This window comes from Perkinsus marinus (assembly GCF_000006405.1).
Source record: "Perkinsus marinus ATCC 50983 genomic scaffold scf_1104296929318, whole genome shotgun sequence".
NCBI classification, from domain to species: Eukaryota; Perkinsozoa; order Perkinsida; family Perkinsidae; genus Perkinsus; species Perkinsus marinus.
In genome coordinates, this window is record NW_003216498.1 from 649,720 (window position 1) to 662,040 (window position 12,321).

Below are 12,321 nucleotides of genomic sequence, written 5' to 3' on the forward strand. Positions count from 1 at the left end.
TTTGAAGAGGGAGGTGAGTCTCGTAGAGGAGGATCGGGTTAACTATCCTATCATGTTAGTTGCAGTCGACTCACGGTCAGCGGACCTTGATCGTACCGCGGTTTTAAGGGTGATACAACCTCACGGTCGGGCATCGGAGATCGACGCTCTCTTTAGGCGGAAGTAGAGAACTGGAAAGACAAGGCGAGAGCGATGGAGAAGGTAAGCGGTATTGATGAGGCCGAGGGGTAGACTAACCTATAGGAGCGGGAAGCAGCCGTGGAAGAGCTCGAACGCGTTCGAAAGGATAACGAAGAGAAGCTAACGTTGAGGGGAGAGTTGAAGACTCTGCAGGGGGTGACAAATGGTATGTCAGTGACAGAAAGAGCATCGATCGAATGACATAATACTTCAGCTCTAAAAGAAATGGTATCGGCCGCTAAGGAGTTCGGGCGTGTAGAAGATGGTGCTGGTAACAGTCGAGGGTGGTCTTCATACGTGGCATTGATCTTCACAGGTCGACTCTCGGCCTCAGAGAGGACATGCAAGGTGCCTCCGCGAGGGGTGAGCTCTCTTCTTGCTGAGAGCACTTCATGGTGAGGGATTGCTCTCAGCTGTGGGATATAATCTATTGTTTGGGTAGGGAGGGGACGGTCGAGATAATCAACCTGGAAGGGGACGACGAATACGATAATATGCCGACTCCAGCGGACACGTTCGGAGTTCTGGAATGATGCTTACGTGAGCCACTACAAGTCCTACAAGATATCCCCACTGTTGCTGTTACGGTCTCAGTCTCAACCATTCGCTATCAACTCCATTGGGACTTTGTGATGAATGTTTCTTCCTAAGAGTCTTATCGCTTGAAGCGGATTTAATCTTAGCAGTTTCGTATCATTGTATTGCGTCATAGTGAGTCACATGAAGAGTTCGACAGAATGAGCTAGCGATGCTCCTACTTGGCCTCGGTCGCCAGGACTTTGTGTCGGCTCTCGAGTAACCTCTATGCTCCAGCAAACTGACTTTGAAATGCAGGATCACTGAGCTAGAGAGTATGGCGATTTTGCCTCTGCACTGCAGGTCTTAATCTTTTGTTAATGCCCCCTTTCATGACGGCAACCTCTCTAGAAGGTTTAGGGCAGTCGAGGGAGAATCTTGCAGACATCAAGTTGGAAAAGATCGACTTTGAGGTCACACGCTAGTAGCGTATGGATCCTAGGCAGTTTCTAGGTAAGCCTCAGCTGAAGTCTTAGATTTTAGCTGAGGCTCGATGTAGTATTCTGGTCAGGCAGTCGATAAGAGTACATCCGCTGCCAAGCTGGGCCCCATATAAATCTTTTAGAGGCGGACGGTGGTTGTCTAGAGAACTGCTCGGAAAGACCAGAGAGAAGCTGCTGGGGACCGACAAGAAGGCCTAGCATGAGTAGGATTGGCTGCACTTATCTCTAACCTGGGTCTCCCGGGCGCCATTCAGCGAATTACTAGCAATAGCTATAACTACATAGCTAATCCCACGATACGTACAGTATTACCGTACCGCCGTCCTAGACCGATTCTTGGGGTTCTTCACGAATTGGAGCGTTGAGAGCCGACCACGTAGTTTCTGCCCACCTTTCATCGACGAGACCAGGCTCTCAACTCCCGTGCGAATCGGCAGACCGTAGAGCAAGCTCCCGATGTTGCTTACAGTGGTCACTTCGCGCAGCCACCACCCTCTCACATCCCATCTCCTTGCATCTCTTCCCACCTCCGTGCCTCTGACACATTTGTACTTCTCCTCCGGATCTAGCTGGAGCCGCACAATTGGGGTGTAAACAGCGACGGCCGCCTCCGATGCTGCGGTGCCGATGGAATCGATGGTGTTTCTACGATTTCTCTACTGCTCTGAGTTGTTACTACCGCGGAATGCAGTATTTCGAAGGATTGTTCCTCGAAGTGTTACTATGTGTGAGGCCGAGGGTATCATGCAGCGCGCGGAGGAGCTGATTCGAGTGAGAGTATTCAGTGGGGTGGCTGCTTCCAATAGTTTGCTCAGGAGCATCTTCGTCGGAATCCGAGAATCGCCGAGACGGCTGGGGTAGCTAAGGACTGGGAATTCCGTGATGCGGTCAGAGTTAACCTCGGGATTTATTACGACAAAGCGTCGATGATATGGTAGTGTACGAGTAGGATGTTTTCAGGACTGTCCGGTTGTGACCATCATAGGTACTTCAAGCTCTATAATAAAACTAGAAGAGGAAAGAAGTGCGGTAAGCTGGATGTTCTCGATAAGCTCAGAGTAGTCTGTCGGAAGAAGAAAGCGAGTAGCGACAACGGAGAGGCGGCAATCGCTGTCAAAAAGCGCATCGTGAGGCTAGTGTATTACACCATAGACGGGAAATTTACGTGTGCTGTCGGTAAAGGTTCACCGCTCGAATCCGAGGGAGAAGGGAAACCAACGGCTGCAGCTTATGGAGGAACTTATTCAGGTGGGGAGGGTGATGGGAGATCTTGAAAAACTCTTATTAGGATCACTTGCGTCGTAATCCGAAGATTTCCGAGCCTGAGAGCGTCGCCAAGGATTGGAATTTCCGTCAGGCAGTGAAGGAGCGATTCGGTATCATGTATCAGAAGACCCTGAATAAATGGTAGAACTGCCATCCTGAATGGCCTACCTCAAAGCACTTGCAGGTTCTAATACTCCCCTCAAGGGTGTACGCGGACCAAAACTTGTCGCAAAAAAGGGGTCCTCAGTGCGCTGAGAATCATCTGTGAGCAACAAGCTGAGATAGAAGGCACTACTACTGCTGCTGGAGGCCGAGTGAGAGGAGTAGCGGATGATAGGAGTTAGGCGGACTGTTTTAGAAGCGGAAACTGCAAGGCGGGCCATCGACACGTGCGTCGGTTTCGAAGCAGCCGGTCAAACATCTCAAAAGGTTGCGCCTCTCGAGTACCATTGGCTCGGGAGCAGCTGAGGTGGGAAGACCTTCGAATCTACCGGGCGGTAGAGTGCCGAAGCCTCGGCGGTTTGGAGAGGCAGGTGAGCCTCGCAGAGGAGGTTCTCTCCAGGAGGATCGGGTTAACTATCCCATCATCTTAGTTGCAGTCGGCTCACGGTCAGCGGACCTTGATCGTATCGCGGCTTTGAGGGTGATACTACTTCATGGTCGGGCATCGGGGATCGACGCTCTCTTTAGGCGGAAGTAGAGAGCTGGAAAGACAAGGCGATAGCGACGGAGAAGGTGAGCGGTATTGATGAGGCCGAGGAGCAGACTAACCTATAGGAGCGAGAAGCAGTCGTGGAAGAGCTCGAGCGCGTTCGAAAGATCAACGAAGAGAGGCTAGCGTTGATTGGAGAGTTAAAGACTCTGCAGGGGGCGACGAATGGTATGTCAGTGACAGCAGCTGCAGCAATCGAATGACATGATACCTCAGCTCTAAAAGAAATGGTATCGGCCGCCAAGGAGTTCGGGCGTGTAGAAGATGGTGCTGGTAACAGTCGAGGGTGGCCTTCATACGTGGCATTGATCTTCACAGGTCGAATATCGGCCTCAGGGAGGACATGCCAGGCGCCTCTGGGTGGTGTGAGCTCTCTTCTTGCTGAGAGCACTTCATGGTGAGGGATTGCTCTCAGCTGTGGAATATGATCTATTGTTTGGGTAGGAAGGCGGCGGTCGAGATGACTAGCCTGGAGGAGGACGACGAATTTGATAATATGCCGACTCCAGCGGACACGTTTGGAGTTCTGGAATAGTGCTTACGTGAGCCACTACTAGTGCTACAAGATTTCATCCCCACTGTTGTTGTTACGGTCTCAGTCTCAACCCTTTGCTATCAACTCCATCGGGACTTTGTCATGAATGCCTCCTCCATAGTCTTATCGCTTAAAGCGGATTTAATCTAATTATACCGTTGCATTGCGTCATAGTGAGTCACATGACGATGGATCAGACTCGAGTGAGGTCGATCTGCCGCTCGTGATTGCACTTCTCAACAGTCGGCAGAACAAGCTAGCATTGATTCCATCTGATTTCGATCCTCGGCGTTTGATCACGAGAGGGTCTCAAAGAGCGATTTGGCTTCTGCAGGTCTTAATCGTTTGTTTGTGTCCCTTTCATGACGGCAACCTCTCTAGAAGGCTTAGGGCAGTCGAGGGAGAATCTTGCAGACATCAAGTTGGAAGAGATCGACTTTGAGGTCATACGCTCCTAGCCTACGAGTCGTGCGCAATCTACAGTTGAGGTTTGATGTGGATATTCTTGTTAGGCAGTCGACAAGTGTACATCCGCTGCCAAGCTGGGTCGCTATATAACCCTTCTAGAGGCGGATGGTGGTTATTACAGAGAACTGCTCGCAAAAGCCAAAGAGAAGCTGTTGAGGATCGACAAGAAAGCTTACTATAAGTGCGATGGTCTGCACTAATCTTCGACTCGGGTCTTACCTTTATCTAGTCTTTTCTTCACCGTGCTACGACTTTTCGACTGGTCGCTACCTCCATACTTTCATACGAGTCTTATGCCGAGGATCTCGGTGTTGATCTAGTATTGTTGCTCTATAATAATGAGAGTTTACGTCCAGTTATCGCCCCTATTCCTTGTGCTACAACGGTTCGGACTGTTGACAATACTAGTGCAGGCTCTATCCAAACTCAGTAAAAGCCTCCGCGGAAGAAGCTGCTGCCGCTAACTCTACCGTGTTGATGTGGGAGGAAGAGTTAAAATCTATCGATAAGGAAGCGCGTGATAGGAACGAGCAGATCCCAGGAGGTCGCCTCTCGCAAGTTGGCTGATCAGCGTATTCAGCTCGGTTCAGATTCAGTGGGTACTAGAAAGGCATGCCCGATTAGGGAGGTGCGTTCCTGCGATGAGGGCGACTCGATATCCGCTGAGATGACTGCTGGAGACAGTGTCGACATGAGAAGCGGGGATGGTGAACCGAGAAACCCCTACGCACGAGATATGACGGCCATGAAGGACTATTACAGAGCCTGGGATAGGTCAGATGTAGAGTGCGGAAGGGATGGGATTGAAAATGGTCAGGTTCGATGTCGAAGCTGCGTGCGATGCTGTGGACGTTAAGGTAACCAACACGGAGGAGAGGTAATCCAGATCATCGTTTATCATAGTTGGATGAGTCGCTCCGATAGCATGGCATGAGACGATTGATGCGACCCTTTGGAAAGAATATTTGGGCAGAGTATCTCGTGGAGGCACTGCAGCTCCATTTCAGCGTAGCACCTGCAGAGGCTCCATTGGCAATCGACCAGAGTTTGTCTTCCGAACGAGTTGAGGCTATGTCGGCAGCAGAAAGGCACGACATGTGTGAGGCTGAGAAAATAAAAGGCAATGAGAGCTTCGCCTCGGGAGACTTGGATGAAGCAGAGGTGAGTTATGTGGACTGGCTGGACGGCATTCGATCCCGTTGTCATCCAGTTGCATTATACGAGGGCCCTCCGTCTCCGCTCGGATGTATCAGTACTATGGTCCAATAGAGCCTTGGTGCGGCTAAAGCTTCGCCGCCCTCGAGAAGGGCTAGAGGATGCTCAGAGAGCCATCGCGTTGGATCCTAAGAATGTGAAGGTGTGGCTAGGACACGGTTCGCCTCGCGTGTGATACGGTGCCTGAGTTCCCTCGGACTTAGGCCTTTCATCGACGTGGTAAAGCTCGCGCGGAGTTGGATTACCTCGAGGAAGCAGTGAAAGACTTTCAGACAGCTCTCAAGTGAGCCAATGATGAAACGCTTGCTGTCCTCGGTAGACGGGAACGAGTTTGGGGTCATTGTGGGTTCAGGATACTCAACGATAGTGGCGCAGAGCAGGGAATGATTGGCAGAGTCAATGCTGACCTTGCTACTGCCAGACGAAAGCTAATTTACAAGCAACGCGCTCAAGTCAAAGAAGAGATCGAGGCGCCAAAAATACAGGAGATTTTCGATGAATCACCAGTTGTGTAAGGAACGGGTTTCCCCGGCCGACATTGTATTGTTCTGATGGCGATACTCCGAATTGGAATTTCCAATGCACAGTCAATGTTAGGTCTCTGCGAAAATTGATGATTTGGCGGCCAAATCATTTGGCTCTCAGACGACTAGTGTTGTTCCACCTCAGGCCACATAATAACCAGGTCGAGGAAAAGTCTAGCGAATTCAGGCATATTTCTATAATCGATGAGGATTCGGATACTGAAGACGAGAAGGAAGGAAAGGTGCCGTTTCTTGCGTTGCGGACTACATACCGTTTCGCGTGGATCAAATGAGTCTGACCCATTACCGGATGGCCGCCCGAACAACCAATTTGGGGTCATCCAGCGGAGATAGGCTTGAATCGAGCCGCTCAACGCTCTATCGAGGAACGTGCGTAATTGTTAGGCAATCCAGAACAGTACCACTCCAGCGGGACGATGGAGAAAGATCGAGGTTTTTGAAAACTCTTCGGATGAGGACTAGCTATGATGAGGGTTCCTGCCGCCACGCTGGGCTCTTATCCCTCGAAGTTACATGGGATCATGTCGGTCTCAACCCGCTTTCGAGTTGTCATGAAAATCTCCAGACTAACATGTGCTGCGGGTTGCGTTCGGTCCTCAATTGACATTTGGTCTTACAAAGTATTTTGTTCATGTTCGTCAAGCCCCTCTGGGGCTGGGCTTCCTGACAGGGAGCTCGGGAAGCTGACAGGAAGTTCCTGTGGAGTACAGAGGGACGAGCCGCGGCTCGATGTTACCAGTATATCCAGCGAAAATTTTACAACAGAACATACTATGTTCAACGTACTTGCAACGCAACAGGAATCGTTTTCCCGATAGTATCACTCAATACATCGTTCTATAATACTACAGGCGCCATTAAGCGAATTACTAGCAATAGCCACAACTGCATAGCTAATCCCACGGTATGTACAGTATCACCGTATCGTCGTCCTGCACCGATTCTTCAGGTTCTTCACGACTTGGAGCGTTGAGAGCCGACCACGTAGTTTCTGCCCATCTTTCATCGACGAGACCAGGCTCGCAACTCCCGTGCGAATCGGCAGACCGTAGAGCAAGCTCCCGATGTTGCTTGCAGTGGTCACTTCGCGCAGCCACCACCCTCTCACATCCCATCTCCTTGCATCTCTTCCCACCTCCGTGCCTCTGACACATTTGTACCTCTCCTCCGGATCTAGCTGGAGCCGCACAATTGGGGTGTAAACAGCGACGCCCGCCTCCGTGGCTCTTGCAGAAATCTGTCTTACCAACTGCACCCTTGCTGCAGTTGGCAGCGACACAACGACGACCACCTCCATGCTTGATGCAATGAATGGAGCCGTCGCGAGCGGAGCTCGTGCACCCGGGAAGCATACATCTCAGACCTCCACCGTGGTTGATGCAGAAGTACGAACCGCTACGGATGCGCCTCTCGCAACCAGGCATAATACACGTTATGCCGAGAGAAACGCGCCCGGAGTTGCTGTACGCCAGATTGTTGCTCGTGAAACTGGTCATTTGTGACATATGTCGAAGAACCCTGAGAGCGGATTAATATGTATACTTTCTAGCATGTAAGAATCAACCGACCTAATTAATGCGACGGCCAACATCCGATCCCAGTGAGATCATCTTACCCATATGATATGGGCCATATCACGTCATCAATGGCGACTCATCACCACGATTCCTCTAATTGACAACCAAACCCGTCACTTTTCTGTCATATGTGTGCGTGTCCACAACAATCAATCATGCTTCCTCGTCAAAAGAGGAAATAGTGCATGTCAAATCAACACCTCTTTTACATCAGCATATTCTCGTCACTTTCGGCAGGAGATTCCTGTCAGGGATCTCTCCCCAGGGTATGCGCTCGAAACTCGGCCAGCCGCTCAAGTGAGCAACAGCTGACGAATCAGCGGGGACTTATTCTGTTTCGCCTCGAGCTTCGATTATATGATGCAGCTTACATCAAACTTTTCATTTCGTTATTAACAATGTTCTTTGGACATCAGGTTGTTTTGCAAGTGCTCACAGCATACTTGCAACACAAACCAATAGAAAGAATCTCGTAGCGCATCACAACGTCATGCATAACAGCATGATAGCATGCATTCGTGAAGTACAATCATATTCACGCGCGGCCAAGGCTATGTCATAATGGTCGTCAAATTATTCATATCCCATTGTGAATGAACTTGGCGATAGGGTCGATGACATGCTGGCCCCCTCGTGAGAAATCCTGACAGACAGAGAAGCCCGATACTATAATTGCTATACCGGACAGAGCGAGCGGGCGTTGCATCTCAAATGCAGATGAGGTCTTACTTATCGCATGCATCCTCATCATCGGATGTATCGCATGACATCATGTCTGACTCGTCGATCGTGAATAGCAAAGGAGGTCTGAGGTCTTCGGCATTACGAAAATCCTCCAGAGAAGTATTCAGAGGCGGCACAGTCAATTCGGTCGCAGTGAATCTAGGCTTCGTACTCGCTCGCGGCAAATCCTGGGAGCTTTTGTCCGTGCCGATGATATTGCCTTTCTTCCGTACATCTTCGGCTTGCCCTGTCTGACCGGGCTTATTCTTCTCGTCCGAATCACCATCGATGAGTCGATGTTCGCCGCAGAAATTACTGCGACTTACGGTACTCCGCCGACATGCTAAGAGGAGAAAGACAAGACTGCTTGTTACAGTGAACAGCGAGCTATCCTGAATTTGCCAGTAATTATTGGCACGTACTTCCAAGAGCGCATCGCTTGCCGCCTCCGTGCTTCATACACATCTGCGGTTGTCCGGGGCGTGCAGCACAGAAACACCCTGGAAAGCAGCATCGTCTGCCTCCACCGTGGGCCTTGCAGAACTTGGTGGAGCCCACTGCACTTTTAGTGCAGCCGGGTTGTCGACATCTCCGACCACCGCCGTGTGCAATACAAAACATGCTCCCATGACGGGCGGAAGTGGAACACGCCGGATGCTAAGTAAGGGAGCATCTTGCGTGGAGCAAGATGATACTCAGCTGCGACGCTCGAGCTCACCTCACAAGTGTTCCCTCCTCCGTGACTGATGCAGTAACTTCCTCCAGAACGAACCTACTCGGAAGTTGAAACGAAATTGTGAGATACAATGTCGAGCCACCCGCCGTAAGCATCCTTCGGCCTTGCATATCTTTGATGAGTTGCATATCTTTGATGAGTTGGTTGCCGGCACTTTGCGTACTCGTTCAACATTGTTGTTCGTAGCCGCAGCTGAAGATACGGCAGTAATTAGTACCATCGATATTGATGGATATGAGTGTAAATCTGATAAGCGAATGACAACTGCTCAAGTTCAGCGCCCGAATACCTGATTGAATCGATCAAATTGACCAACGCAATAACCTTTAGTCTACACAGCGACACCCTCGCGTACACCGGTCCCTATTATACGCACAATAATTCAGAAACGGCCACGATCAGGCTCAGACCTGGCATCTGTGCCATCAGCGTAAGGCTTGCATTGTTAATTCCATCATCTCGAGCAGGCATCACGCTGAACATCAACAAAAGCATCGCTCCAACTAGTCAGGCGAATTGACAACGCAGCGACCTGTACCTCGGGGTGAGAAACTTGTGGAACGAGTAAGGTACTCAACATCACAGTAGGAAGAGAGTCGCGTGCCAGAGAGAAACGATGGCGAGCAATCTGACAGTGAATCAAAATTTAGTAGCCATTATTCGATCTGACTGTCCTAAAGTACACACAATGTGAACGAGAGAAGAACGCTCATGCCACCTTGAGAACAAGAGAAACAAGTACGTAGCTTCGAGCAGAGAACCGAAGAAACATACCTCGACCTTACATGAGCACCAAATGTATACAGTTAACAAACCTAGACAAGACAGTGATCAACGAGTAATACCCAAGCAAAGTTCTTTACGAACTAGAGGGCCACGTCGCTTGACCATATCGTACGGCATTTGATTAGAGAGGATCCCATAAGGTGTCGCGAGCAGACATTGACGGAGGGGAGCATACGCTCACCCTCACGTCATCGATGCTGCGTGATGCCATATCCAGATAGGAGTAGTCGATGCAGGCGTCATCAGGGGAGCATCAGGAAACCACAGAACGTTTAGTAGAACTATATAAGAATGAAATAATGTGCCTCTGGTTACGACGATCGAAACGAATCGAAGCTTGGCATCCATCACACTCTATGAGAACAATTACACGAGTGCTTGAAAAGCACACAAGGCCATCGCAATCGTCACCAGCAGTTCAACATAGCCAAATGACACATAGTGAACGGTGGCGACAACGGAGACCTGAGCAAACGCGGCAGGAGCCTGCATTGCCAAAAATTTACAGAACAGTGGATATGATGAATGAGATGTCTTTCGTGGCAAAACCGCATAAGCAACAAGGAAAATCGATAAGGGCATAGATAAGAGAAACGGGCCACGGCAGAGAACTCTAGTCCTCGTAGTGCTCCTCTTCCAGGTACATTCTAGGCTCGTGGAAAGTCGGGGTTTGTACCTGCGTGAAGGCGGTAGAGCAAAACCACACATCTCACTTTCCAACTCACCATCGAGCAAGAGGCCGATCTCCTCACGAGTGGCCCGGTAGGCGCCGCCACGTTTTGCTGCTGCGGGCGGACATAGTACTCGGGAGTGGCAGCGTAACACGGTGACTGCGGCTGAGAAAAGGGGACAGTAAGATCATATTCGCCACGCTACGCTGAAGCCTGCTACCTCCCACCGAGGCTGCTGAACAACGTAGTAAGCACCGGGAGTGTTGACGTAACAAGGGGAAGGGTAACAGAGTGGACCGTAGTACACCGGATACGGCGCATAGCAATTCGAATAGGACTGAGCGACAAGCGAGACAGTCATATAATCCTTTCACATATCGACTTACCACTGCCATGGAGGGCAAGGAACCGGTCGATGCTCGCTTAGGCAGACCATACGATGGCAACTGGGGGCTAACACCATTACGGGAAAATGAGCAGTACCGCGGGCTTCCCGGCGGCGAGCACGATGAGAGACTCTAAAATCCAGTATGTGTCTACTACTAGACATCGATATCAATACTCTTACGTCGGTATCCCCGGCAGAGGTCAGCTGAGCGGCGCTCTTCTCCGCCTCCCTCTTGCGCAACTTGAGCAACTTTTGCTGGGCTTTAGCCTCAGCACGCCGTTTAGCGATCAGACTGGGATCACTGTGCTCTTTCAAACTGTGTGCGAACCTGAAGTGACCAACTCGCCCCCCATAAATCAACTAAAACGTAATCATACCTGCATGAGTTCTCCAATCGACACTTCCCTCGTTTGAAGTGATCGCACAAAGGCTTCGTCTTGGCCTCCTCCTGAGCACAACCATACAATACCGAATCCAATAAGGGCATACGCCATCCTACCTTCGATGAAGAGTCGCTGTGGGAAGAATCTAAGCCAGCGACGTCCTCCTTCGGGACTTCGGCTGCGCCGGACTTCAGTGTCGCCCATTCATCACTTTCTGCTCGGCGTTCTTCATATGGCGACATGACCTCGGAGGTACTGACAACTCGAGTAGATGACATTATATTCTACCGGTCGGTAGTTAAAACTGGACAAGCTAGAGGAGGATCATACTGAACTAGTGAGGACACTTCGAACACGGCTACGAGATAGACTGAGAGAACATGCTGGTAAACCTCATGGCTGAGTACACAGCAAATACGTCGTAATCAGTGTCGTTAAAACTCAGGCTGCTCGAAAACCCCCAGCGACGATGAAATACAGTACACGGCGTCAATTTATGCAGGGCTTTAGCACTGAAAGGCGGCAAACAGGAATACGCCAGCACTAAAACTTCTCAGTACAGTTCCTGCAAGGCTGGCACTACAAGTAGACACTAGTTTCCGACTTCTATCCATACGCCAAGGACCAATTTATGCCAGTCTCACACGGTGGTACGCTCCTGAGTGAGTGTACTCTCAAATTCTCAACATCAATAGATCACTAGAGAAATCGAGCGCGAAGAAAGCTACTTGCGATCACACCACCACATCGAAAGCGCGACCGAAACTGCTGGGCGAGCGAGGACTGCCAGGAGCTCTCGTGTGCATGACGGTACTCCGTCCACACCAACGTTGAGCAAATCTCTCTCTTGGGAGGTATTTTCCCTAATCGCATTAGCGTAGTTGGCGGAAGGGCACAAGCACTGCGATCAACAACGAATAGGTCCTCCATCAGGCCTTTTCCTCGTCCCCACGCTGGCTAACCTCTTCAGCACGACGATGAGCTTAAAATGAAGATACTCATTGATAGGACAGCGCCAATTACCGATGCTTTCCAAAGGATACCACACGGTCAGGACGTATTCCCGTAATAGGCTATGGCACCAAGCAGGCAGATAGCACATAAACTGCCATCCAAT

At 50.3% G+C, this 12,321-nt stretch overlaps 5 protein-coding genes across 5 annotated transcripts in view; 3 read left to right on the top strand and 2 right to left on the bottom strand.

The window, feature by feature from the left end:
• Positions 1-869, top strand: part of Pmar_PMAR012536 (hypothetical protein) — a gene marked incomplete at its 5' end in the record, with an annotated part of 9,214 nt that extends 8,345 nt beyond the window's left edge. Inside the window, 7 exons of the mRNA XM_002787713.1 lie at positions 60-109; positions 157-201; positions 244-346; positions 395-451; positions 497-575; positions 623-720; positions 775-869. Coding sequence (XP_002787759.1) covers positions 60-109; positions 157-201; positions 244-346; positions 395-451; positions 497-575; positions 623-713 — 425 coding nt within the window. The 3' untranslated portion in view covers positions 714-720; positions 775-869. The remainder of the gene's footprint in view (positions 1-59; positions 110-156; positions 202-243; positions 347-394; positions 452-496; positions 576-622; positions 721-774) is intronic.
• Positions 870-1,922: 1,053 nt separating this feature from the next.
• Pmar_PMAR012537 (hypothetical protein) lies at positions 1,923-3,242 on the top strand (the record flags this gene model as incomplete). The annotated part of the gene is made up of 9 exons (XM_002787714.1): positions 1,923-1,970; positions 2,015-2,133; positions 2,185-2,326; positions 2,382-2,447; positions 2,488-2,606; positions 2,713-2,779; positions 2,824-2,998; positions 3,059-3,108; positions 3,156-3,242. The coding sequence occupies 9 exons, from the start codon at positions 1,923-1,925 to the stop codon at positions 3,240-3,242; spliced, it is 873 nt and encodes a 290-aa protein (XP_002787760.1).
• An 832-nt stretch (positions 3,243-4,074) lies between these two features.
• Pmar_PMAR012538 (Hsc70-interacting protein, putative) lies at positions 4,075-5,910 on the top strand (the record flags this gene model as incomplete). Its single annotated transcript, XM_002787715.1, has 8 exons — positions 4,075-4,155; positions 4,225-4,369; positions 4,771-4,954; positions 4,998-5,057; positions 5,188-5,341; positions 5,391-5,537; positions 5,599-5,678; positions 5,748-5,910. 8 exons carry the CDS (start codon positions 4,075-4,077, stop codon positions 5,908-5,910), a joined length of 1,014 nt encoding a protein of 337 aa, XP_002787761.1.
• A 668-nt stretch (positions 5,911-6,578) lies between these two features.
• On the bottom strand, positions 6,579-10,254 carry Pmar_PMAR012539 (hypothetical protein; the record flags this gene model as incomplete). The annotated part of the gene is made up of 7 exons (XM_002787716.1): positions 6,579-6,623; positions 6,861-7,458; positions 8,247-8,583; positions 8,663-8,897; positions 9,017-9,168; positions 9,387-9,451; positions 10,133-10,254. The coding sequence occupies 7 exons, from the start codon at positions 10,252-10,254 to the stop codon at positions 6,579-6,581; spliced, it is 1,554 nt and encodes a 517-aa protein (XP_002787762.1).
• A 121-nt stretch (positions 10,255-10,375) lies between these two features.
• On the bottom strand, positions 10,376-11,482 carry Pmar_PMAR012540 (hypothetical protein; the record flags this gene model as incomplete). The annotated part of the gene is made up of 6 exons (XM_002787717.1): positions 10,376-10,438; positions 10,488-10,598; positions 10,820-10,879; positions 11,002-11,149; positions 11,199-11,269; positions 11,321-11,482. The coding sequence occupies 6 exons, from the start codon at positions 11,480-11,482 to the stop codon at positions 10,376-10,378; spliced, it is 615 nt and encodes a 204-aa protein (XP_002787763.1).
• Positions 11,483-12,321: the final 839 nt, after the last annotated feature.